Genomic DNA, 27,843 nt, shown 5'->3' with positions numbered 1-27,843 from the left:
ACGATCGGTATATTGCGGGGCACGCTGCGGATCACTAAACTCGACATACCCACGCATGTATGTACGCTCTAATCAAGGTAAACTTAATTAACGGCACTGATTAATAAGCGACAACGGGGTATAAGATTATATGGTTTATTTCGTAACAAACTTGCACAATTATTGATAACATACATTTCGTGGCAGCAAGTGTGTAAATATATAATATATATTATATATATTATATATCATATTATATGCACAAATAAATGTTTTTTTTCATATATATATATATATATATATATATACGCGCATTATATATACGTGGGCGCGCATTGTGCGTGTGCGTGTGAGTCAACATAGTAAAAAAAATCAGTCTTACAATCAGTCTTACATCGCTAGTTGTTAAAGGTGGCGTCGTCCGCTCGTGACTATTTACAATTGTACGGGTAAACGGACAGTGGAAAGATCAAACGTCACGGTAAAGTATAATTGTAATTTTCGCTGAATTGTTTCACAAAACGTGGCGATGGCATGGCTGACGACGAACAGTACAAAATCAATGCTAACATAATTAACTTGAAAAAAAATGTCATTTTCGGTCGCGGGCTAGATTTGATAGCCCAATAATAGTATTCTGTGAATTTTGTATACTCTTTCTCAGGAAGTTTTTAGTAGACTGCGCCCCAACTTGTCGGTCCTTTTTAAAACGCAGCTTTTTGTTGGAACGGAGTAAAGTTGGAACGGTAAAAAAAAACAAAGAGCTGTGTCTTAAAAGATTGACGAATCGGCGCGCAGTCGGAAAAGGTATAATATACAAAATTCGCAGAGAAGTGTTATCGTTAGGCTACCAAGACCGAAAGTGGCATTTTAATTAATTGTAAGATTCATGTCGGTCCTGTTTCGCTTGTTATCGTTCAACGCTAATAGTTAACGCGTCGCGCTCACGTCGTAATAATTAATCAACGAATGAAGGCACGTAGTGGAAAAGAACCCTCACAACGCGTGTTACCATGTTTTAAGGGATGCGCGTACAGGCGCGTCGGTGCTTCGAAATACGCTCCGCAAGACACACGTGGGTTAAAATTAGATACGCCGATTACATATGAAATGTACTCTCCCCGCATCAACGCTGCGCAATATACTCTGATAAAACTAATCGGCTCTTTAAAAAAAAAACAACGTACGTCGTATCCATACGTACGAATATCGATACGTGTATAAATTTCCTTAATTACCCTACATCTTCCGCGTCTATACAAGCTGTCGCAAGTTTGATCTGCAAACCGATAGACATTTCGGTAGAGCATGTAACGTACGTTAAATGAGAGAGACGGAAAAAGAGGTCAAAACATATAAAAGAGAGAGAAAGAGAGAGGAATAGCTTGCGATTAACGTAGTTAATCTATACGAAGTCTCTTCTATGCGAAAAGTCACCGAAATAAGATATACTTGCGTATACTTTTGGATATACCGCTTACATTTTCGTATCGCTCGACGAATATCTAATTAATGCGCGGCATACCACGCGCAATCGAAGTAGAATTTATTAAAGCTTAACAATAACGTATTTTTACTTGCTACTTGTACTATTGTACTTATAGTGCACTCTGTAATCGGTATAAAAAAAAATAATAATAATAATGCGTATCGATAACAATGACTATAAAGTAATATACGCACTCTTAAATAAAATAAAACATAATATAATAGAGCTTCAAGTTGCCTTACGTAATACATTAACGGTGGCAATTTAACTTCGAAGATCTTCGACATTTCGGATCTATGTTATAAAATAGTGGTGCATTTGATCACATGGCTGGCAGGTACTGCATTATCATGCATTATTTCATACACATTCTGTAAATATTTCTTCTCACGCTATAAAAATTCTATTGTGATAAATATGGAATGACTTACATATATATATTGAGGTAGTATTGCTGGAAGTAGCTTTGGTCTGCGTTTAGGGAGACAAAGTATCGATGAAAAATTATCAAGCATTAACCCTAGCTGTTCGTCCGTTCTCCATTCGCGTTTTTTTTTTTTTTTTTTTTTTTTAGCATATTCGAGTTTGAATGAAACGTGCTACACGATTGCAAATTAATAATTATTTATATCTTGCATCTCGAAAACCGCTAGGTAAAAAGGTGAAAAGGTAAAATTTAACTTCACCTTTTGCACTCTTCAACATTTTCGGTATTGTAGGTATAAATCTATAAATAATCTGCCTCTTAGAATATAGAAAACCTGTCTGTTCGTTTGATTGCAAATTGAAATATCCTCGATACTTTACCTCGATAGATTTGAGTATTTCGATAATCGGCATGTATATAGGTATATAGATATCAAATCTGCATTTTATCAGTCTTACATTAATGAACACGTATAGTTTACATGAGGTATTTCGTTATTATCATTACTGCTGATATGCTTGAGCAATATTGCAATCGTATCCCGGAACTGTGGTCAGTAACGATCAAATACAACGAAGTACTTACAATTGCTAACAAATTAACAGCGACCGACGTCAATGATTATTAAATGATAAATAATACGAAATAATACGAGGTTCACGAATGAAATGACAGGTCGCGGCAAATATGCAAGTGGCAAACCGAGATCTATCGTCATAGAAAGTATTTCCATTGCTTGCATTTATTGCTGGCACGTTATCATTAATAAAATATCCCACCACTATTGAATGATTTTCATCTCGTCACGCGATAGCGAATAGAGAAGAGGACACCTCGCACATATAGCGTCAGATTTCGTTCATGGACTTTGTATTATTTCGCTGTCAATTTGTTAAAGCTTTAATGCTATTACGCAAGTGTGCCGCACAAACGAATATGTCGCAAGACAAAAAAAATTCCCAAATGTCGTGCGGTATAATACCAATTACAGATGTATTTATCTTACCTAATAATTTTACAAATATTTTCGAACGAAGTTTCGAGATAGATATTTTTTTAAATCTGTTTTTTTCTTATTTTATGTCTCTTCACATATTTTTGTTCTCATCGTCGTTCGTGTTGAAAACTCCAAAGTGAACATTGGCTGGCGACACGTTCTTTTGTGCAAACCATTGCTTTAAACCGTAAATTTTAAAGAGTTTCAGGCGAATATACCTTATAGGCTAGCACTAAACTATGCGCGAATCGCGAATCACGAACAACGAATCAATAAATTTGCAATAATTAACAGCTTTATCGTTACTTTAGTACTTAACTTTTTTTTTTAATGATCATGCGCATTATGATTAGTTAGATCTTATTTGCGAACAAGCTAAAACAGGAATAAATACATTTACGTTCGCCTGCTGTATCAAAATGCATATCCGAAGAACTAAGATAAAACATCCCAGCAAAGCGTTATCAGTAGGCTAGCAATCTGTTTACCAGCAGATTCGAGTAAAATATAAGTAGATTGTCAATTACGTCCGCGTTAATCTCGCGTTCTGCCAATGGAACTTGCGCTGACGGAATCTGACGGCAATAATCTGCCAGAAGAAACCGGGCAGAATCTGTGTCATTTCGTTGAATTCGTAAAATAAAATACATCATTTGAATGATTATGATTAATAACTTTATTTAATAATAATTAAATGATTATGATAATGAAATGGTGTAGATACCGCTCGGTTTCTCTACGGTCGATCTGCTAATCACATTCGTATTCCGCCAATGTTCCGCATATGTTCTGCCGATCGAATTTGTGACAGATACTCTGCAAAATCTGTTTTCGACTCTATCTGGGATGAAAATACACATTCGGTAAAGAAATACGAGAGAAAAATTCTTCGGCAACTATATACGACGGATAGAGTGATAAGATGCGAGTAATAAGGAGCTCAACATTAAAATAAATTTATCGCAGTTTGTTGGAGAAACCGGAAATAAAAAAAAATTAATGAGAACCACGTAAAAATGGCTATTTTGAAATGCCTGATTGACTTTCTCGTATACCATAACTTTACGAAATTCAGAGTGTATGCATGGAGAAAAAAAAGGCAAAATATCTAAAACGAGACAATTTTAATTTTGAAAAGCAACCGAACTACTCGTATCTTATTACTCTCGTTTCTAGGCCGCAAAAGTTAGCTGTAGTCGCAGCAGTCGTTACTATCAAGCCCCGCTTCCTGCGCCTCGTCTTTAATCGCGACCGACGTAGTGGACGGCGGTATTATCACCGGAACGTCGGATTTGCGACTCACCGACAGATCTTCTACTTGATCATCCAGGTCCTGCTGTTGCTGCTGCTGCTGCTGCTTCTGCTTGGAGCAGCGTATCACCGGACTCGCGCTGCAACGGGTCATCGAGTCTGACATTGAGTCGCGGTCCTGCGACGTATCCTTCGTTGCCTTCGCGTAGGTGGTCTCAAAAACTGCGGCGGCACTGGTGCCGGCCAAACTCTCGATGACGTTGATGTTACTGCTGCCGCTCTCGTTCTCATTCTCGGACAGGGCATTAACACCGCCGCGGTTGTTGTCGTATAGAGCGCCGTTCGCATTGGCACCGATGCCGTACGGGAAGCAGGCCGTGCTACCACCGTTGCTCGTCGAGCGCCTGAACGGCCGCGACGTTGGGATGCCGAGCTTTTTCACCTTGTCGTAAAGCGTACGCGATGGCACCCCGTATCTTCGCGCCGCCGCGACGGCGCTCATCCCCGTCTTCACCGCCTCGATCGCCGACAGGATGTCTTCTCGGGTGTACTGCTTATAGCGTTTCCACTCTGGTTTTTGCGGCACGCAGTCCGGAGCAGCTATACGATAAATCGGTAAAATGTAGTCGTTACGATATCTAAAATTTATCGAGGTATGCAAAATTCTAATATCATTATAATACTAAAGTATAAAAATTGGATATGTTCGGTGTAGCTAAAAACAGATGGAACTTTTATAATGGGGAATACAAGCTAGTTTAATATCTTGAGAATCGCGACATTATTCTCCGCTGCAAATTTTATAGCAGAAACATATTACACACACGTGTCATAATAATCTTATTAATATTATATAATATAATTATGGTATATAAAATAACATAATGATATTATATGTATATTATTAATAAAAAAGAAATAATTTTTCATTTTCGTGTGATTATTAAGCTATAAATACTTCGTTTACCTTCAGTATTTACGTTAGCAGTTCTTCTAACGCTATCGTCTGCCTCTGAGTTTTGTTCGCACGACGTAAATGGCGTTATACTTCGCAGATATTGGAAATATACAGTGTATAACTTAAAAAAATCCGTATCTGCGATCCCCGATATGATATTTGACGTGCTATCGCTACCTGTATTTCTCGCGGTATCCCCGCCGTACGACTGCGGGGACGGTTGTCTCTCATCCTCGTCCATGTAGGAAACGTCGGCGTGGACGGCCTCGCCGTGGGACAGGTCGTTGCTGCGGCGATTGTCGTTGTCGTTCGCGGACCCGTTGCTGCTCGCGTTGCGATAGTGCACCGACTCGTGGCTGTCCGGCTGCAGCAGCGGCATCGTCTGCGAACTGTCAACGTGAGCCTGGCCGAGGACCGTGCGCAAGATCGGCGTGTCGTGGTTCATCAGCAGGGCTGACGTCGGCTGCTGCATCGGCTTCCGGCGTTTGAGCGGCGAGGTCTCGATACCGTTGTCGTACCCGCCGGCGCCGGGGCCGCCAACGAGGACGGATGAGGAGAGCGACGTCGGGAGCTGATGACCCGCGCCCGCGGAGTGCAACGGAAGCGGCCACGTAATCGGCAACGAGCCCGCGAGGGGATGACTTTGAACGCGGTCGAGCGAGACCGCGGATTTCCCGTAAAGGCCGGAGTAGCCGCCGGTGGAGTGCGGCGGTGACGAGTGGCTGCCGCCGCTACCACCGCCGGTGCTCGTGCTGATAGCCGGCGGCGGCGATATCGACGGCTCCATCGACGTATCCTCGCGGCGAAGGTCGCGCGCCGCGTTGCTCTGGCTGCCGTGCTCCTCCACCAGGCCCTTCACCTTCAGCACCTGCGCGATCTTGAGCAGATCGGGTAGCTGATTCTGCGCGACGTTCACCTCGCCGCGATACATGTACTCCAGTATCGCCTGTATCTCCGGAAACCCAGCGTCCTTGAGAATTATTATCGGATGCTGGTCCTGCAGGCCGTGGAACAGATTCTGGAAGTACGTCGAGCACGCGGCCAGCACGATCTTATGGCACTTGACCGTCCTACCGCTTTCCGCGGCGATGGTGACATCGGTGAACGCCTCGTTGTGCAACAGTTGCTCGAAGACGGACAGCAGGTTCGAGCGATGATTGTTCCATCGTAGGCAGTACTGTTGAGAGGTAGTCATGGTGTCCGGGATGATTTTGTCTATCTGCGTTTGGGACCTGCGGCAAACGCACACACTCCTGTTCAAAGACACGCTCTCGACTGCAGTTCGACCATCTCCGTCGAGGGACAAGACAGAGATCCTGTTTGCCACGCGAATTCTCCCCACCCTGATGCCAGAGTGAGTTTCCTGCCTGTGGCGTTGTGATTCATATAGGAAATATCCAAAAATGGTCGGAAAATAAAAGTATCCGAATTTATCTACCGATAAGGACTCTCGTGCTAGGGATCAAAGTTCATAGATGCATTTAGCTCGTCATTTGCACGCGACGCTTCTTCTCTCTCCGGCAATGGGAATTGAAACAACGAAAATGCCATTCGTATCGATATCGAATTGACGGCGTTATCAGATAGAAGCGATTAAAACTGAGACGATTTCAGCGTCGACCTTGCGCGAATAGAAATAATGTCGAAAATTGGGAAAAGTTGTATAAAAATTTACAAAACTTTCACGAAAGAACAATTCCGCGTTTTTCGAGAAATTTACGACACGATCGAGTGAATCTTTCTTTTGTTTTCAACATAATCCAAGTTCGAAAGGATCTATGAAACAGTTATATAAAAAAATACACGGTTGTACACACATTTCTTATATATATGATGTCTAATATTATCTAGAGATTCATAATAATCTATATTAGACGAAACATCTCTCCACAGGTTTTAGATAAGGTTACGAAATGGACATGGATCTGCATCGATTGCATTTCAGGACGGTCACGTTCCGAATGATTCATTCTACGAATAATAATGCTTGGCCATTAATAGACGCCCGCGGTAAAAATATTTCTGTTTTCTCCCGCATAACATTCCTCTCGCTGATCTACCTTAGTCAATCCAAATAGATCAGTCCCGAATAGTCCCGACGCTGTTTTCGAAACTCGCGTGGCAAAAGATTAGGTATATCTTAAGGTCCGAAAGCGATTAGAAAAAGTCTGTACAAATACGAACTAGAAAATGACCACGATAATAAAGATACGATAAGACTGGCGAGACGTCGCAAAATATTTACATTGTGTGTCGAAAGAGCATTCTATTGTATTCAACAGAAATATTCAAATGTAAGTAATTGTAAAAGTTTTCCCAACCAAGTATAATTATTTCATGTTATATCAAACCTATATGTAGAAAGCCTACTATAATAATACAAAATATACTATATAAAAATAAAATCACAGTCGCTCTAGAATCGTTATTGCTGAAACAACTAGTAGTATATGTAACAATGCTACGCTAATGTTTTAATGCGTTAATACTGTATTACAACATATCACACCCGAGCTTATTGTCAATAAAATTGCCCTACGCGGATGAAATTGTAACGCGTTACATCCGCTTTTACATCTGCAGTAAACGCAATTCCTAATAATCGGCAACTTTTGCCGATTCCTGCAATTTGATTGTCATTTTCGTACGCGAAACATAAAAATGGTTGAGCCATTGTCGAGCTGTATTTGGAAATTTCCTTAACCCTTACCGTTGGCCGTTTACAGCATAGCGCATGGCCATAAAAGTTTCAAGGCAAAGAGTCAGCGTGAAAGCGATGAAAAAAATAAACCCAACCGTTATTTATCCGTAAGCCTTCTTTTATATATTTAAGATAAAAAAAACTGAGTTGTTGGATTACAAAGTAACTATTGCTCTGCTGATATCTTTATGAATAATATTTCATATCCTGCGTCGATCTTACTGCCGATTGTTCGTAAACACTTTCAAAAGGTTCTGTAAATTTCGGCAAACGCAGCGCGCATTCGAAAATCTCTAAAATTACATGATTTTTTTCTACTTCGCGCAGATTTTTTATATAAGTGACGAAAAAGTGACGTTTCTTAATGCAGGGTTTCGCCGAGCTTCGCTTGTGCAAGGATCGATACGAGTTTCTCTTGATTTCTTTTATTGGCTTTATTTTTACACTATTCATCTCCAGATATACCTGCGTAATTTACTTTTTGATACAATATACACGCAAATATACAACTCGAAGAATATTTATCCATTTATTTTATTTTCTCCCTCTGGGTTCGTCATTTTAGATTTATCCTATCGCAGAGGTCTGTCACTTTTCCGCTACCTATTTTTACCCTCGTAAATGATTGAGTTAATGAGAAAAAAAAATAAAACGATCGATGTTTCGTGGCTGGGGTGAGATCGCGTCGCGAGGGGAAAAGCCAGTCGATATTTGCATTTCTCGCGTAGGGTGACTTAAGCGCTCTCACCGACTTCTAGCTCGATCAGTCGGTCGACCCAGTAGGAATTAGGAACGAGTACGCCGATAACAAGACGATAAGAAAACCGTAAACTGAAATGTTGCATACGTGGAAGCGATTACGACGTCCGCGTCTAACGATGCCAAGGAGCTATACGAATGAAAACATCTCGACGTAAACTGGTCGACCTGATGTAAATTATCGACCGATCTACTGGCCAAACGAAATTTAAGCTTGCGAAAAAAGCTCGCGAGGGAAAGGGAGATGAAAGAAAAAATTGTCAGCGACAGAACGGCGAGCGATCTACGAACAAAAACCAGCTGATCTAATAACGATTCAATAGCTTGTCGCTTTAAGTGGAAAAAAAACTTTTCGTAGGCGGAAATGTGCATTAGTGCAGCGATGCAGAGATGTTAGAATCAGATAGGCGAGAATGCGTTTATTTTGGTAGTAAAGAATTGATAAAATTGATAAAAAGAACATCTTCGATCACCGATCTCTCTTATCTGTTGCTCCAAACGTTTTAAGGATCTGTATGTAATTTTTTAAAATAAATTGTGCAATCGTGTGTTAAATTAGAAGAAAATCGTTAAAATATCCCCCCAACACCCTGTGCGATCCGGCAAGCGAAAAGCAGATAGAATTTGTGATTAATTCCATCCTTTCGGCGAGTCGAATCGTTAGAAGCAAAGAGGAGGAGAAAGTGCGTTGAACTTACTTGGGGACTTGATGGACTCTCCTCTCTCGCGACGGCGAAACACTGCGGGCGATCTAATAAAAGCGAGCGCGCAGCCGGCGAGATGCAGAGCGGAGACTGACGTTCCGCTTCTTACGTCGTCGTACGTGCTCCGGATGATTTCACGGACACGCAGGGCGCGGATAATCAAGGAATGACGAGCCCGGAACCACCTCACGGTCGTTATCAATGTCGTTGGTCGCCGATACCAACAAAATCTTCCTCCTCTTTCCGCCCTCCGCTCCCCTCTTTTCAATCTCGTCTAGGCGCGCGTATCGCGAAGTGCACTTACGTATATAATATATATGTATTAAACTATCGAACGCGCTTACGCGGGGGACCCCCGGTCCTCCTGCTTCTCTCTTCTATCGCTCGCTCTTTCCCTTCGCGCGCGCCTCGTATCTACCTATATGTACGTGTATAAGTGTACAAGTGCGGCGGACATGCCGCGCGCGGAGGACGCGAGTGAAAGAGGGAGAAAAAAAAGGGCACGCACACACTCCGGCGCGCACTCCTTATTTCACGCACAGCCCACCCACCCCGCCCCCCGTTGTCGATTGCACCGACGTGGAGGACCATGCGCGCTCGCACCCGAGAATGCGCCGCGCGTTCTCCAAGAGACGAGCGAGACCCGTCCGGGAATCAGAAAACCTCTCTTCCTGCTCGCTCGACGACCACTGACGCCGCTTGCACCATGCCGTTGGCCGTACGACTCTTCGCTCGGCCTAGCCCGTCGGTCATAGGGGTGGAACGGTGGAAGTATACGCGTCCATGAGTCGCCTCCTTCCGCGTGTTAGGGCCAATGGCGTAACCTTCGCTAAGGCCACGCGCGCGACCATGGGGTCCCCGCCCCGTACACACAAGTCTAACGTAATTCTTCCCGCAAGGGGTAAATTAACCAAGACGGCACGGGACACGGGACCCGCGCGGGCAAAAGCGAGCGACGAAAATGTACCGGGGGTATATACCGCGTGAAATTATAAGCGCAAACGCGAGGAAAAATTTAAATCCGATGCAAATTCTTAAGCTCGTCGTCATAACTCGCCATTGACTTCTTCTGACGATTTGTGTGAGTCCCGAGGTCAAAGTCCGCGAGTTAGGAAAAGTTGTAGGAAAATTCGGACGCGCTTTTAACACGGCTTGAAACAAGACGCGTTCTCCTGAAAAAGAAAGATGGAAAACGCGACATGTGTACGTGGAACATGTGCAGTGGGAGAGATTCCGCCGTACCATTTTCACAAACTTATACAAAAAGGGATCGTTCCTTTTGCGGAACAGATGTTTAGGGAACTGCCTCTCGTTTGTGCGTTTATTCTATCTGAAAACATTTTTGCTCGTATTTTGGAGAACACCGACGATTTAATTAACGCACGATTAACTTTTAACTATTAATTTAATACGTGTACTAAAATCTCCGGAGAGAAATCAACAATATTTTCAATACATACTTTCGACACATGAAAGTTTCTTCAGAAGAATACATGTTTATGTAATTAATTTTGTTTGTCACTAAGCGTGCAAATATAAATTTTAAGGACGGATAATTCAATCGTGTACACGAAGAATGTCGTAATAAGAGCGTTCATTATTATAAACGCGATTATTTTTTTATTTTTTTCAAAAATAAATGTTATTTAAAATGTTTTGGTTTAATAGGATGCCTAACAATTTTGGCTAAGAATCTCACATTTAAATTTCTTTCTCGCTGACTTTTCTGACGTCGCGCACCGTCATTCACGGGCGAAATATGTAAAACTTACGCCTTTGTAAGTTACGCGTGTGTGATAGTGACGCGCGTTTCGGCGCATCGCCACACGCGTATACGCACAGCACACGCACTTATTCGCCTATGCTCGCACTATCGGCCAATCACGCGGCTCCTAGGCCAATATCCTGCGGGATATATCACGCGCGCGTATACACGCGGCATAGGCAGGCGGGCGGGCGGGCGTGTCCGTGTGCGTGCGTATTTACAAAAACGGCGCGATGCATGGAGCCTATTCCTATACACCCACGTCAACTTCCCGCACGAAGGGCCCTACGGTACCCAGCGATATAACGCATCCACATGCGTGCATGAGCGCGCGCGCGCGCGCCCCAAGAAACGAGGGGAGGATCGTAGAAAAAAAAAAACGAGGGAAGTACGCCTAGCCGTGTGTGCGTTCACGAAAATTGCGACCACGACCGAACTCCACGACGAGCCAGCAGCCCGCCGTTCGCTGCCGGGTGCGTGCGGGTGTACGTATACGTGTACGTGCGCGTGTGTAATTTCGGCGCGTATAGCCCTCGCGGGTAGCAACACGCGGGTCGACCCCGCAGCACGCATACACGCGGGCGTGCCCTACCCGAATTGGGTAACGTTACCATGCGGGGGTTGATGGCATGACGCTTCCACTCGAGTATCGTGAGAAAATCGCAAAGTTCTGGGAGAAAGGAAGGGCGAATGAAACGCGGAAATGCGCGGGGAGAGGCGGCGAGCCTCTCTCCCGGACGAGTCTTAATTAACACGGATCTCCGATCCGTTAAATCCGGAGTATATCGAAAGTGGGCAAAGCCCATGACGTTATTGTAAGGCATTTAGATTTAACTTTAAAGAACTACGCAGAAAAAAATTGATCTTTAATCGAGATAAATATATTCAAATCAACGCAATCATTGTTTCATATATATATACAAGCAAGAATCTATAATTTTCTTAAAAGGATTTTATATTCTTGTATTTTAAGAATATTATAATTTAATTTAAATACATAATTGTCACATAAAGAGTACAATATGATTATTTTGATGATAATGATATCTTCTTCTTTCGATTTCCTCTTCTTCATTGTAACATAATAAAATTGAATCAACATTATTTGCGTTCACGTAGAGAATATTGAATTTTAAAATAAGATCGAACTGTCTTTATCGTTATATAATATGAATATTCTTGATTTAAAAGTGTTATTCTCTATCCAATATTTTTTGCTTTTCATTCATAAAAATTATTTTTGGACACTAAGAATATATTTTTCTTCGTTGAATTATATATAATGCTTTGATGCAAGTAATTTATCATTATTTAACGCTGTATAATCTCATTTTACGCTTTACATGCCCCAAAACTAAAAGATATTCTCTAAATAAGAATTTTTTTTCTGTGTACCCAACATATGTTGATAACGTCGTTGGTTCTGTAAACAAGAAAATAACGAAAATACATAGATTGTTTGAAGAAAGTCACGTTCTGTTTAAGCAATACTGAAATTGTTTTCCTCCTACAATGTTAAAATATATCAGTCTGAAGACCCACTTCAACTGTCTCCGAGTTTGAATATGCCCAACCCGGAAGACGCCTCTCACACATTATTAAAATATGCATAAGTTAAAAAACGGGAAAACATTTTTGAGTACTGAGATACGTTTTATCAAATATCCTGTCTGCAAATATACATATGTAGCACGCATATTAATTATACAGTCTCTAAATATTAACTTATTACACAATACGATAACATAGAATTTATTTTAAAGAATTTTTTACGCCTTTCTCTCTCTCTCTCTCTCTCTCTCTCTTTCAAACGATAGAACTTTATTATATTTATTATATTTATCGAGTTTTTAAACATCACGATATAAAAGACACAATATTAGCGAATTTCGAAGCAACGAGAGAAGAGGACCTATCACGATTGTAACATAGAATATTCATATGGCGTGTCGGATATAAAAGTCTCGGACGTGGAATTTCTTGGATCGCGTCCCTCCTCGACGCCGCTTTCACACGAATTTTCGATTCTGTTTGCCGTAAACCGCGTATGCGTATGCAGTTGCCTGCTCGAGAATGGCCGAAAATATGCGGCATCATTCCTCTTATCTTGGGCGTGTGTCTAAAAACGGAGGAAAGGCCCACGATAAAGCGGACGTTGGTCGAAGAAAATCGCTTCCACGGTCTGTACGTGCGAGAGGGAGCGCGCGCGTGTGTGCGTATGCGTATACGCGTATATATATATGTGCGCGTACGCGCGTGATACGTGCAGCGGGCGTTTTTCTCAACGCCACGACGATGACGACTCCAATGACGATTTCGTATAGAGGGGATCGAGCGGACGAGGCGAAACGGAGGAAAGAAAGAGAGGGGAAAGAAGGGAGAGATAGAGAGAGAGACGGGAGGAAGAAAGAGGAGGTATGCGACGATGGCAAGGTGAATCTTTGTCCTGTTGCGCCATCGAAATTCTACCTTATATCCCGAGGTATACGCAGGCAGATGCGTATACAGGAACGCTATGACAATAACCGGTGCATAAGCGGGTCGGTCTGATCGCCGCAGGGTGCGCCTTTCGTACTTTGTACTCGTGACGCATCCCACGATCACGTTATGATATTTATATAGGCGCGCGGCACATCGAAATGTACGATTTTCCCTACGAATCGATCTCGTACGATGTCGTTATAGAAAATCAATTTTTTAATGCGCATATAATGATCGTTGAACTTATACTGGCCGGGGGCTGTCGCAATCGAGATAACGAGAAGGAAGTTCATCGAGCAAACTCGCGCTTTATATATCAATTTTATTGATATATAATCAAATAATACCTGCTCGTGACTGTAAAACTTGCAAGTCAGAAAATATTAAATAAACTATGTTTATCAAAATGACTATAAAATCGTCAACTACAATGAAGATAGATGTTTCATAAATTTTTTCAGTTTTTTTTTTTAATACTTTAAGGGCCGGTCGTTCCAACCTATTGGTAAGCTACCTGATAGTTAAATCACATGTCTATCTTTGTCTAATGTAAAGGATAAACAAAGACATATACATATGATTTAACTATTAGGTAGTTTACCAACAGGCTGGAACAATCAGCCCTAAGATAGGAAAAAATAGCGTCGAACGTGACAGACCCGTGTACACTCCGAAGATATTAAAAGAAAAACGTATACAGACGGAGGGTTAAGACTTGATAATTAGTTGAAAAATATGTCGTTTGTTTGGCCTTCTCAGGTCCGAAAGGAAGAACTTTTACAAAAAAAAAGGGTTTTTACATACAGTTCTTCCTTTTCAGTAGCTTACAATTGCGAATCGGTGTCTGAATACACGTGATGAGGAACATCTTACTGCGAATTTTTAGAGAAAACCATAAAAATTACCTGCGCTACGTGAAACACCCTTGCCTGTGTCATCTGTATTGCATCGGTTTTATGTCTACCGTAAATAACATGTACGTGACCCTGAAATCGATTGACACTTTTAGAATCAGTATTCTTCGGTAAACAAAGTGAAAAACTTATCGACTAGAAAGAAGAAATAATTTGCGTCTAAAAGCTTCTACTTATCTTACTTCTTTCTGTATGTGTGTGTGTGTGTGTGCGCGCGCACTTATATGACAATACATATCGGTCTACAAAAGGCAGCGTAATTAGACATAACTGGGCATATAAGGGAAAATTTTTGACGTATGGCATCAGATATTTTGGAACATTATTGATAAGAACACAAGAAAAAAGTCACGTACTATCGGCAGTGCGATAGAAAAATGTGGCGCCGACTGCAACTATTTGCTTTACAACACCTCGATTTCAATGTGTCATTCTCCCGAATTCGATGATTATTAAAGTTTCTCTATCTTCCGTAATATGTCGTCCATTGCTACGCAATGGCGAACGATATCGTTTCTTCGGCGCAACTGTGTACAGTTGTGGACATTCACCGAGATACTGGCGTACATAACGAATGACTGAGTACTCCTTGAAATTTCATAACTGAGAAAAGCCTCGTATCAGAGGATTTTCGCGTCTCGAGCCGATAAGTCTAAATATATGTACTCTGGCTAGTCAGGTATTGGACTACGCTAGAAAATCGTGAGAACTGAGAAGATAAAAGTCGTTTTAAGTCATTATATTTGTTATTCTCTTACGCAGTTCTAGTACATTTTATATTAGCCTTAAAATATATTTTATTTAATATATTTTATTTTCTTATCACAAATATATACAGTTATTTCTCATGAAATTTGCATCCTTGCGTGAGACAAGTCATTGATAACTTTTACACTATTTCGTGATGTAAAGTAGGGAGCGAAAACCGTAAAAAAGATACTGATTACGGATACACGCGTATAGATGTATACAGGTATTTATCGATCTTGTATATTAACGTCGCTTCCTAGAGCGGGGCTCGTTAGCGCTTTTTCACGACCACTGGTCGCAATCTTCCTCGAGCACCGTGACTCCGATTCGAGATCGAATTTTTGATCGACACAAAAGTCAGCATTGCAGCTACGATCAAAATGGAAAGGGGACGAAGAAATTTTTTTCTCCTTGAGCATCCTGAAAGAGAAGGCTCCCCCTTCGTTACGGCGTTACGCCGACGAGCGAGAAGGGACGAGGTGGAAACCCTATAAAGGAAAACAGGTTCCTCATAAGCCGTGGAGTTGCTTGGTATCGCGCCGCGCCGCGCCGTGGACTTTTCGGGTTCTCGCCCTCTTTCTCCTCGTGGGCGAGGAGTATGGAGATGCGTGCCACGCGATGTTCCCGGCTCCTTCGCGCGTTCAATGTCCATCGCGTGCGCGCGTGTTGTACGCGTGTGTTCGTATACGCGCGTGCATGCACGAGCGTAACGTCGATCGCCGTACAATCGGACGCGTTAATAATGCCCGACACGGAAGATATCTCGCGGCACGCGATTCGCCGTTCTTTTTTTTTTTATTCGTCGCGTGTGGCGTGTACATTTCTTTTACGCGTCGTTAATTACGTTAACGAGAACGACGCGTCCCTTAAGCATTCCTGAGATCTTGGGCGAATGGTTATCGCGCGTACATCGCGAGCTATTAATGCGCTCGACCGTACACACGTCGACTATTCACGGGCGTAACGACGCGGCCTCGCCCTTTGCCGGCTACATTGCAAGGTCATTGACCGCCGAGTGTGCGGACCCCCGATCGATGATCAGCTACCTGCTGACACATTGTCGCCAGCACAATGGACGAAGTATCCGTCGTCTGGTCGGTCTGGTGGTGCAGGCATCCCCCGGCATATCCACCCCGCGCGCGTCTCTGCGCGCGTCAAGTGCAATTATATTCCTTATGCCTGAAAGAGAATTAGGCCCTTCGCTTTTCTTCCTTTCTTTCTCTCTGCCTCTTTGCATATCCCATCCGGGTCCGTTCTGCCTTTCGACACCTTTACAATGCTGACCATAACCGTTGACCGTAATACCCTATTTACCGAGCGCAGCGGCAGTAACAGGTGTTACGTATAGGTCTCGTTCGCCGTTGCGCGAAAATGCAGAACGGAACGGGAGCGCTTCCGGGTGAAATGTGGGTCATGCGAGGACGGCGTGTAAAAGCGATCTCGAAGAGGAATTCGCGAGGAATTCTAAATACTTCGTAATTTTATGTCGCGCAGTTATGATAAACGATGGAGACTAGACCGCGCGGTACACCTGAATCCTGATGTGTTCGTCGCGTTTCAAGAAATCTAACAGATTTAAAAAGTAAATCTATAATATTAATATTAATATAATTTTTCTAAAATCTATATTCCATTAATTTGAAAAAGGTCGTCGCGCATTGACATTTTAATTTTTGATACGAGATAATTCTTCCACCTACGCTTCGTAAAGCGCAGATTTTATTTCTTATTAGGAAGATCGTAACGAGGGAAAAGACATTTCATTTTTATTGAAATGAATTGCGTTATAAACGTTTTAATTTTTTTATACGAGATAATATTCTTCAGCCTAATACACGCTTCACAAGTTTTTTATTTCTTATTAGAAAGAATTGTACTTTGAATTTACTTTAATTACCGCTAGTTATATCTGATGTCTATCTGTCTTGTTTATTTATTTACAAAAATTTTAAGCGGGATAGAAAGGCCAGATAAAATAGGTAGCGAAAAACGTTAGAACTCCAGCACACTCCTCACTGTATAAATTTTACGTAAACGCGCCCTTCCTGTCGCAGGATACCGAAAAGTCAGAGCTAAAAGATCCCGTGGCTAACAGCTTAGTAAAATCCACGCTCAGCTCGCCGACTTCCGTCGATCATCATCCGGTCACGAAAAACACGGGTGGTATCCTGCCATTGAGCCAATGAATTCCTAAATAACCGCATCTCTGTCATACAAACGTATTGCTCGTATCTGAGGACACGCGACGAATCACAAGCAGCTCGCTTACAAAATTGCACGCGTACCTACGCTCGATACCCCGCACACGTAACACCCGGGGAAAGTATAAACATATAGCGCTCTGCAACAAGTCGAAATTATCGCTTTGGTAAATCATTAACGATATATCTCATTAGACGCATAGATAACATCGACGCACACCGATTTATTTAATCGGGACTGTGTCACTCCGGTGCATGTAATCTAATGTAGCACAATTAGAACACGATAATAATAATAATTATTATTATTATATAATACTTCTGATTATATCTCTCTAATAACTGTAAATACGATAAAATAGGTTCAGAACCGGATTTAGAAGTGAAGTGCACGGAGATGGCTTAGAGAAGTTAGAGAGAAAATCTACCAGCGAGACAAAGTGTTGGGTAAAAAAGCATTCACCGTTTGCCGGACCCTGATATTCTCAAGCTGCTGGCAGATCTCCCCTAGATGCCACTTATAATTTGGATTAGATGAAACAGCAGGTACGAGCAGCTGTATCGAGCATGTGCGCTTTAACGTACTTACGAGAAATAGCACTTTTCTAAAATATGTATGTTGTGTCAAATTTTTACATAATCTTTATTAGGAGAGAAAAAGGAAGAGAAAGTCGCCTCGAACTAAAAAGAAACACTCAAAAACAAAAATTAAACCGCCATCAAAACATATTAAATATATTTTTGTGTCATTTTCTGACAGTTCTGACGGCGAAGGTAATAATGAATATTAAGTAATGAATATCTGGTAGCTGAACCGGTCATAACTTCCTCCGCCATCCGCCTCAGAATTTAAACTTATTTTTCGAGTGATGTATCTACTCCAACAATACATACAAAATGGCATATGATTAAATGTTGTGCGCCAATGTTCCATTTTGGACGAGATTCTTTACGCATGCTAAACATAACATCATGAATCTCGATCAAAATATCGTTATTTAAACAATACGTCTGACAAATAACAATACAACCGACTCGAACTTAATAAATATCTTCATACCTTTCAAGAATTAATCGTCTACCGTTTACCGTATGAAGATATTTCTTTAGTTCGACGTTTTTGAGACACGAGACTATTATTATTATTTCTATCAATCTCCTCTACAAATGTATATATAAGTCAAGTTCATATAGTTTCGTGCAGATTAAAACCCATAATAAAAGGGAGAGGTATCGTGTACACTTGTAATTGTGGAAATTGCAATATTGACAAAAATATAAATCAGACAAAATTATCTCTCTTATTCGATCTAATCCCTTCGATTTATCTTTTCGATTTGAGCAATCAAGAGACACGATAGATGAAAGCAAGACGTTATTCGGAAAATAATTGACCCGAAACACTTGGTAATTTCACGAACATTATAAAAACATTAGCGTTACTCGTATTATTATCGAAGTCAGCGTCGGAATAGAGTCGCTTGTATTATTAATCAAAACTGGCGTCGCCAAGTGGCGTCGGGGACCGACCGGCCCTTCTTCTCGAGCCGCATAATTTTAGGTTCCCGGCGCGCTTTCTTCCTTCTTCCTCTCCTATACATCTCTTCTTCTTTTTTTTTCTCTCCTCTTCTTGTGACTTTGAAAATCGGTGAAGCGCCGATGCGCGCGCGCGCGCGCGCTCGCGGCAACGCGGCTCGGCGCGGCCGGGTCGCAATAAAAAATAAGCGACGTGTACCCCACATATAGGGCGTGGGTTTATCTGCATTAGGCGAGTGTTAGTGGGTCGGCAACCCGCAAACCGGTCCTGGGATCACGTGGAATGTTAGCTCTCGCAGCGCGCGGCGACGTTGCCACGTGTATTATGCGTGATTTTCTAAAACTGCATCTACGCAGGCTGCTGGGCTGCGTGCACGCACGCCCGCACGCACTCACGCACACGTTCGCACGCACACGTGCTCGGTCTACGCATGTGATTTTTCCCGACCTATTCGCTCTCGCGGCCGATGCTCCTTCGCCTTTCTTCCTCCTCTTCTTTCTTTTTGGCCGACGCGACGGCGCGTTTAGGCACCGAAAAAAAATTCTCGTATAATTCTCGAACGCGCGAGAGTTACGCTTGCGACCTCGTATGATACCCGCCGGAGAATTTATTAAACTAACGTATGTGTACAATATGCAATATCGCAGTTTGTTGACAATTGCATGCCAACGGAAAACAAAAAAACTGTTATACGCGCATTATCGAGATATAAGAATGTAAAAAATGTAAAATCAGGTCTTTTTCCGAGCCGATGGAGGACGCGTGAGGGGAACACGTAGGTCGCTTGGTTTATCCGGAGCCTCGTCCGGAGCGCGCATATTTAGGTATTTATGCAAGCACGGGAACACGCGCGGTATCTAACGGTGTAATCGCGCTTTCACAATCGGCATGTATTTACTGCAGTTGTATTGACTTTGAAGGGACACGTAACTGTCCCTTCAGCCTTTGATCTGACCTTCCTCCTTATACCAATAGAAAGTACGGCTTATCGCAATCCAGCGAATCAAGATACATTTTGTTATTTTTCAACAAAAAATACTTCCAAGACCAACACCCGGTACGAGACGCTTTCCCTAGAAATGACTGTGTACTTAGGCACGTATTGTATCTCGTCAACAATTTCCATGATCAATATCTTCGAGTGTCCAGCGCGATAAATACAAGATGGTACCTACCAACTTTCTCGGAATGGAAAATACTGCGGTTTCGTAATATACCGCGACCAACTGCGACTGTGCATTCGGCGTCAGAAATGCGTTGACGCAATCGAAATTCGGAGCGTGTCTGACAGTTTGGCCGTACGTGCTCACCGTGCGTAAAATCCCAAGTAAAAGAGTCATGAAAAGTCAGCGACAGCCGACAGCTGATTACGCAATGTCCGAGTAGCCGAAAGCAAGATGTATATATCCTGAACATTTTTAAAGAATCCCTTTTAACTGTATGGAAATATTTTACGCGCGACTACGCGCTCGAATGTATATACGTTCGCGAGAACGTTTTTACACACGACCCACCACCTATCTCTTATCAGTTGCTCTAAGGATTACGGCTCTTCCGGCTTACGAATAGACTCATCCCGCGGTCAAAAGCGCGTTCCTCTCGAAGAGAATGAGGAAAAAATTTATGGAGAAAGAATCGGTCATTGGTCAGAGAATCTCTGCGCTTATCTGTTTATCCTGAGATTATTGTAAGGGTATTATCGTAAAATCACACAAACATCATTTCTCATTACACAAGAACATTATATTATAATACGATCAAGAAAAAAGAACACAGAACATATCGTATCGTAATATCGTAATATGTCGTGATATAAAAAAAAAGAAAAGAAAAAGAAAAAGAAAGAGAAGGGGAAGAAGGGTGGGAGAGAAGGGGGAGAGAAAGAGAGAGAATCGTTCGAAGACGACCGCTTGGACGAAACACGAAATTTCTCGGGAGTTCGCGCCATTCCTTCCGGAATGCAGATTCGCGGAAGGAGCATCCCCGGTCACGTGTGCGATTTCAGCGCGTAACGCGACCTTGTAACACTTCCGCGCGGTGGAGGAATCTACCTGGAAGAAAAGAGAAAGAACGGAGAGAAGAGGAATAAGGAGAAAAGCGAGAGAGAAGAGAGGAGCCTCTCGCAATCGCGCGGGGAGAAACTGGTTTCTATTTGCGGGCTTCCGCCCGTTCGACAACCCCGCGTGGTCGATGCACCGGGCGCTCTCGTTCGACGACTTTCTCAGCGAGGCGGAGCAACGTACTCGACATGAGGATTCCACTGTTTAAGAGAGAGAGAGAGAGAGAGAGAGAGAGAGAGAGAGAGAGAGAGAGAGAGAGAGAAACGCTGCCACGCGGTCATTCGAGGAGTCGCGGCAAAATTCAGTCTGTGAGTTCATTGCTTCGTTTGCTTTTCTTCCCGTTAATTACAGATACGCAAAGTTGTGCGACCGATTAATTACGGCGTCCGATGCCGATGAATCTGCTTGCCAAAAAGTAAATAAATATGTGATGCTCGTACGGTTATAGTATAGACTTCAATATTTATAGGCTCGACATTTGCAATGGCAATGTAACTGATTTTTACTCGAAAATTTGTATCGCAATGACAGAATTTCACGTAATCTACTTACGACGTGTATGTATAACAGTTTTATGCGTAATTATTAATAAATCCTTTCTCACCTATTTGTACAATTTTCGAATAAACCTCGAACCATAAATTTTCCAGAAGAGAGAAAGAGAGAAAATTCTTTGCGCGTAGAGATAAGTAGAGATAAGTAAAATCGATGAAAAGCTGATATGCTGTTTCGATACAATCTCGGATAGTCTACGAGCCAAATAATTTTCACTAGTACTAATACTAAATACATACATATATATGTATAATAAATATATAATGAAACACTGAAATAAATGCCATTAAAGGAACAATACAAAGCTAGCGAGGGACATAAAGCGATTGGGAAGAAGAGAAACGTAGGCAAGCGGAAAGTGGTACTGTCCCAATATAGGGATCGACGTCCGCAGAAGAGGTAGAGGCAGAAAATCGATGATCGCCGATCGGATTGAAAGGAGCAGCGGCCTGTAACAGGTGCCGCGCTGCTAGATAGCGCAGGAAACGCAAGCCGGTCATTGTCGGTTCCAAGGGCACGCCGCTATAAAAAAACCCTTCTATCGCATCCGAGAACGCGGTGTATAAAAAGAGGGCTCACGGGAAAATGGAGACAGAGAGAGAGAGAGAGGAGAGCGAGAGGGAGGATGACCTTGATGGATAGGGTTGTCCAATGAGGATCCCGAAAGAGACGCGTAGATGCGTGAATTGTACAGCACCGCTCGCCGGGCCGTTTGCGTGTAAGTCACTTTCCCCACGTGCGTGTGCACGTGCGTGAACGGGCGTGAGCGTGTGCGCCGGTTATACAGGGTGTCCGATTGTCTCAGCCACGAATGGAAGAGCGAAACGGGATTGAGCCAACCCCGCTCTGTTTTCGTGCTCGATTCTTCGAGAGAAATACTTGTCAACTGTCTCTTTCTTTAGGTGCAGCTGCCAACAAGTGTTTCGTATCGAGAACGCGAAGAAAGCCGTAAAGAAAGCCGTTTTCTGAAAACGACGTTCTTGTCCACGATACTCCTTTTCCCGATCCCCGATGGGGAGTCCGAAATTTAAGAGGAGAAAAGAGGGAAAAGGATTTGGAAAGTAACCCTTTGACTCTCTCTAAAATCGTCCGAAAGAATTTTGTCGCTTCGGAATTAATATATTTTATCTGTAATTGATGCATTCGTGGCTGGGTATGTGCGTGTAGAACCTTTCATAAGCAAAACGGGGTCGGGATTTCAAAATAGAGTCGCTCACACATATTTGACATGTTTCACAGACTCGCTGCAAATATTCTATCCAACATATCACACAAATCTCCAATTATTTCTATTTATACAATTATATGAAAATTATTCACGGGGTAATACCACTTAATTGGCATCGCTCGTACGAAAAGCAATAAAATTTTCAGCACTGTCATTAGACAGTCTCCTCATTTACAAGTGATTAGTGGAATTTTAAACTTTGCACAATTATATTAAATTTTAACAAGTTTATCTGTGTTAAGACATATATAGTCCCGCATATTCTTCATAGGTTTAACTCAACGTCCAACGGCAGTGGAAGTGGGACACCCCGTAGCTAACGCTAACTGCAATCCGAAGCCGGTTTAAAGTTTCCACGCTACCCCGCTCCCTAAATCGAGTTGGCATCGGGGCGTCCCTCCGCGTCCAACATGCATGCGCCCTTGGGAGTGTACAGCCGGGTGGATTATTAACCGCAGGACGCGGGTTGCAGCCGGCGCGGGCGGTTGAATTTCCTCGAGGCGGCATTTGCTCGAAAGAAGCCCCGCACCCCTACGCAATTTATACAACTGCGCATAATTAATTCATATGTAATTCCGCTCGTGAAAAAAACCGAAGAAACTCGGCGACGAGTCGCGAAGCGATCTCCGTGATCTCGAACGCCCCTTTAATGAGCTCGATGACATCAATTTCTTCGTAATTGCGCGGGACAATAGCAACGGCTCGAGGCGTCTTTCAGCCGTACGTCTCGACGCTCATATTCGCCTGAGGCGAATTTCAGGGGGGGACAGTCGTGTCCGGATACTGAAATATTATTTTGTTTGTACCGAGCAAATACGCAACGGCTGGATAGTACATTCCTAGTAAAGGAATCTGAAAAAAATTCCCCCGTGGTATTGGGAGGATCGTATCGAGAGCAAACACGGCGAAAAGCTAAAACGAGATAATGTCACGGTTACTTTCTAACGGTCACTTTTTTTTTAACCGCTCTCTAGACTATTTTTGTGTATCCAGATAAATGTGTACACTCATATCTTACTTATGGTCATATCTTACTTATATCCTATACGTTATTTATATCCTACATATCTGTTTATATCTCGTTTATACCTGATTTATATCTTTATGCGTTTATTTTTACATGCGTTTTTATACTAAATATTTCCAGCTCATTGATCGAGTGAATTCTTTCCTGTCCTTCACTTTTCAGATTCAGAAAATTGCGATTTGTACACGGTCATTTCCGGCTGTCTCGGGAATCGTTGCCCAATCTCTTTGCAAATTTAGGAGCCTTCACAAAAGAAAAGGGATAAAAAAAAAGGATAAGAACGGTCGTCCGAGAAACTCGTAAAGTCATTTCAAAGTGCATTTGGACATTGACAACGCGTAATATTCGCAACAATGACAAAAAAAGCTGTCGTATGGACATGCCTGTTGTATCTGTATTGTTTCGATCAAGAGACGAGGATGTCTGTCCTCTGCGAGCAGTTTCAGAAAAGAGTTACGTGCAGAAAGATAGGGAAAGAATAAACATGTGAAAGTCGGTATTCTTTTCCTTTTGTAAAGTACGAAGTATCGTAGTAAAAGGATTGAACAGATATAAATTCCAGGTATATATGTCCAAAGTGCTGTAGAAGACCTTCGTTTTACATCATTATGCCGTCATTGATGAAGTTACAGCAAAAATATACGAACAATTTTGTTTTTTAACGGACGTTTGTAATTATTCATTGCCGATTTGTATAATTAAATCTATATTGCCTGCATATCGAGAAAACAGTATAAGATAGTTTACAAGTACAGCCTCATAGAAAAAAAATTAAAAAGATAAAACAATATTTATATGTGATAATATTGTATGTGATAATTTATTATCTGTTCGATATGCCCACAATTGGTCTCAACCGCGAAAAGTTAGAAATTATATCCAGTCAAAAAAACATTGAGAAGCAAACAGTATTATTTGCGCGCACACACACACACACACACACACACACACACAATATGTTGTACTATAGTGTTGAACTCTAGGCATTCAAGGATGTTTTTTTAAGTTTTGACGTATTTTATGTATTTTACGGAATGAAAGGACATACTCGTAAATCTTAGATTCTTCGCGTATACCCTTTTCTGCACTACCCTTTTTTTACCCCTTTTTTATGGGCATTCTTGCGAAACAAAGGACCTTGCAGAGAAAGTTTTAATTCAAAGACTAAAGAACAATGTTTAAAAAAAAGATGTTTTGTTCCAAGGGGAATAAAATAAGTCTTTCTCCGGATTTGGAGAAGATACGCTAATACGATAAATTAAAGTGAACGAAACGGTTAAATTTGCACCGAGTCACAGTAAGTCACGGTAATAACTTGAAAGACAAATCAGAAACGCGTAAAAACGTTTTGCGAAAGTGATTTTCAAAGTTTTTTCAGTACATGAAAATCATCCTACCGAACAAATTAATCTATTGTATCAAAAGTAGAAGCGGAAAAATCACATTTGTCCAAAGTTATTTCTGCAAGCCCGTCAGGATATACATACATGTTACAGGGAATTCGTGTAATTCGTTTTCTTTCGCAAAATCCCTAGAAAATCCACAAAAAAACTGGGATACTGTGAGGAATGAACTCGACATATATACTATATTATATATAAAAATACTATAAAAATATACTTAAATATATTATATTAAATAAAAATTAGTGTTTTATGGCGTAAGCTATGAAAAAATAATTTCTTTTAAAACATTTCAAAAAAACTTTTCCAAGATAAAGTCGACGAAAACTTTTTTGTCGCATGATTTGCCATTCTTTATCAAACAAATGTTGCATTTTATATAAGAGAATATATGAAAAGAAGATATACGATAATAATAATCTCGATAAACGATACAAATTATAAGATAAATTATATGTTGCAAATGGCTCGTACAATTTATTTTACAAATGAATACGCGTACATGTACTACAACTTGCACATACACTTCGTACCTATACGTAATAGATTCTATCAGATTCTATCTAGTAATATTATATGTCATGAGTTTGCGCGTGAAATAAATACTGGTCAACATTTTATAAAAAGGATCGAAAGCTCTAGCAAATATATCTTTAATCTATTGGCGGATCCGTTTGAACGGTTTTGCTTTCTACAGAACATTCTTTGTTTAAGGAACCGTATTTATTTGCAATATTTACTATTTCTCGAAGCGTGGCATTCTCCTCCTTCAAAGTATGAAGCGCCTCCTTCTCCTTCAATTCATTCTCCTCATCTAAGGCAGCGGCTGTCTTCATTACGGCTGCCATTTCATTAATTTTCTCTGCTTGACTGGTTATTATCTGTAAATTAACGATATACATATATTAATAAAATATATATGTGAACACATTGTATTTTTTAATCTCTTGCATTGTAGTTTCTGAGTTAGATTAATAAGCAAATCTATTTTATTAATAATAAATAGTAAGAATTTTAGATAGAGGATTATAAATCTTAACTTATTTATTATTTGAGACAGAAATATTTTCACTTACATTAGCGTATTTAGAATTGTGCATGGATGAGTAATCAGTTTTGCTGAGACGTAATAAAGAGGCAGTTTGCTGTCGGTATTTGGACATTATGAGCTCAAGCGCATGTTGGTGGTCTTCTAAGGCGTTTCTCAACTCCTTATTCTCCGACTGTATTTCTCGCAAGTGTTTATTTTCCCTTTGGATTCCAGCGATCAGTTGTAGGTGCGGTCTTTGTTTTGCTTCTGTATTTAAAATTTCTACTTCCTCTTGATACTGCAGATATAAAATTATAAACACACAATACAGCAAACTATATAACTTTAGTACCTGTAACATATGCATATTTGTAAAATATATCTCTATTATCTACCTGCTTCATGTTATCAATTTGTCCATACACAGCCTCTACCTCACTTATCAGGGTATCCGCAGTGTTCTCATGGTCGGAAAATCGAATGACCAATTTCTTGGCATCCAATATAATCTGCTGAAACGTCAACGACATCTGCAAACAGATACAAATCCCATTTACCCACAAACAAGTAACAAAAAATACAGTTATGTCGTTTTATCCTCAAACGTGTATCGCTTAGTTCGAATATCAATTTTCAAATGTGAATAACAGAAACAAAGCTGCGATAACGAGCAATATAACGTAAACTTTTGCTTTTTAATTTTACCTTAAGACTGCGGTCCATTTGACGTTACAAGCTTCGAAGCATTCTCTTTTTCTTCTTCTTTCTTCATTGAAAGAAAGGAAAAGAAGAATGCTTCGAAGCATTTGTAGCGCCAAATGGACCGCACAGCCTAAGATATAGAGTCTAGGTTTTGAACATAAGTCCCAGTCTATTATAGATGTTTTAATAGAGCTCTAGTTTTAAGCCCTAAGCCCTAAGAAATTGACCACGCACAGTCAATTATTTTCCTCAAATTCAACGGTGATCGAACACGTTCTTAAGGCTTAGGGCTTAAAACACCTATCGTAGACCAAAAGACTGAAAGTTTGAACATAAGATCTCGGCATGCTGGATGAAATCACGAGTTCGAACGATTCCATCTCGATTGCCTTTCACATTCGACCTAGTCATCGCACGTGCTCTTTCCTCCCTTTTCTCACGCCATCTTCCTTTCGTTCATAGATTTTTTTTCAATGCGAATGGAGATAAGTCCCGAGTTGGACGCGTCCTCCAGGGAGAGTCGAGCAAGTCGTCGTCGACGTCTCCAATCGCATGTTCGACGGGGGTACGGTAACTCACCTTTCGGGAAAGGCGACTCGCCAGTGCTCGCCAGGTTCAACGGTCACTCGCGACTTCGTAGCGCATTCGGCAATTAATCGCCGGCGACGACGCCGAGGTTATGCGAGAACGTCGGTCTCCGCGCCGAGATTCGGTTCACCACTCCCCTCGAGGGCTGTCCTGCGTGCCGTGCTGGTGCAGCGGTGGTGTACTCCACTCTCCACTCCGCGCGGTCGGTGTGCACGTATATACACGTCAGCCAACGTCAGCTGTGTGACGCCGCCATGAGTGCACAATCACAATACGCGCGATGTTACATGTGTGTGTGCGCGCGCGCGAGGCGGCCGCAACGGCCAAGCGACCCGGA

At 41.7% G+C, this 27,843-nt stretch overlaps 2 protein-coding genes and 1 long non-coding RNA gene across 5 annotated transcripts; 1 reads left to right on the top strand and 2 right to left on the bottom strand.

Annotated features, from left to right (window-relative positions):
* Positions 1 to 121: 121 nt before the first annotated feature.
* LOC143894170 (uncharacterized) lies at positions 122 to 25,176 on the bottom strand. 3 transcript variants are annotated; one of them, XM_077400315.1, is made up of 3 exons: positions 14,417 to 25,176; positions 5,279 to 6,333; positions 122 to 4,743 (listed from the first exon to the last, which is right to left on the bottom strand). In XM_077400315.1, exons 2-3 carry the CDS (start codon positions 6,294 to 6,296, stop codon positions 4,079 to 4,081), a joined length of 1,683 nt encoding a protein of 560 aa, XP_077256441.1. In that variant the 5' UTR covers positions 6,297 to 6,333; positions 14,417 to 25,176; the 3' UTR covers positions 122 to 4,078. The 3 variants fall into 3 exon arrangements, with proteins under 3 accessions (XP_077256441.1, XP_077256440.1, XP_077256442.1); XM_077400314.1 differs by lacking the exon at positions 14,417 to 25,176 and adding an exon at positions 9,260 to 9,799; XM_077400316.1 differs by lacking the exon at positions 14,417 to 25,176 and having other exon boundaries at positions 5,279 to 6,554.
* Positions 6,321 to 7,103, top strand: LOC143894173 (uncharacterized). Its single transcript, XR_013256009.1, has 2 exons — positions 6,321 to 6,455; positions 6,995 to 7,103. It is a non-coding gene; the product is annotated as an uncharacterized LOC143894173 (long non-coding RNA).
* Positions 25,177 to 25,636: 460 nt separating the features above from the next.
* LOC143894172 (FGFR1 oncogene partner 2 homolog) lies at positions 25,637 to 27,779 on the bottom strand. The gene is made up of 4 exons (XM_077400318.1): positions 27,498 to 27,779; positions 26,612 to 26,746; positions 26,263 to 26,514; positions 25,637 to 26,067 (listed from the first exon to the last, which is right to left on the bottom strand). Exons 2-4 carry the CDS (start codon positions 26,744 to 26,746, stop codon positions 25,840 to 25,842), a joined length of 615 nt encoding a protein of 204 aa, XP_077256444.1. The 5' UTR covers positions 27,498 to 27,779; the 3' UTR covers positions 25,637 to 25,839.
* Positions 27,780 to 27,843: the final 64 nt, after the last annotated feature.

This window comes from Temnothorax americanus, unplaced genomic scaffold, assembly GCF_048541705.1.
Source record: "Temnothorax americanus isolate GAGA-0224 unplaced genomic scaffold, ASM4854170v1 Scaffold13, whole genome shotgun sequence".
NCBI classification, from domain to species: Eukaryota; Metazoa; Arthropoda; class Insecta; order Hymenoptera; family Formicidae; genus Temnothorax; species Temnothorax americanus.
The sequence above is the reverse complement of the archived record's forward strand: the minus strand, read 5'-3'. Positions and strand labels throughout refer to the sequence as shown.

Excerpts from the sequence above, each read along its gene's own strand:
- LOC143894170 (XM_077400315.1), bottom strand. The coding sequence starts at position 6,296 with ATGACTACCTCTCAACAGTACTGCCTACGATGGAACAATCATCGCTCG. Across the intron at positions 4,744-5,278 it reads GGATACCGCGAGAAATACAG|CTGCTCCGGACTGCGTGCCG; the intron begins GTAGCGATAGCA and ends TTTATCGTATAG.
- LOC143894172 (XM_077400318.1), bottom strand. The coding sequence starts at position 26,746 with ATGTCGTTGACGTTTCAGCAGATTATATTGGATGCCAAGAAATTGGTC. Across the intron at positions 26,515-26,611 it reads AAATTGATAACATGAAGCAG|TATCAAGAGGAAGTAGAAAT; the intron begins GTAGATAATAGA and ends TTATATCTGCAG. Across the intron at positions 26,068-26,262 it reads ACAATTCTAAATACGCTAAT|ATAATAACCAGTCAAGCAGA; the intron begins GTAAGTGAAAAT and ends GTTAATTTACAG.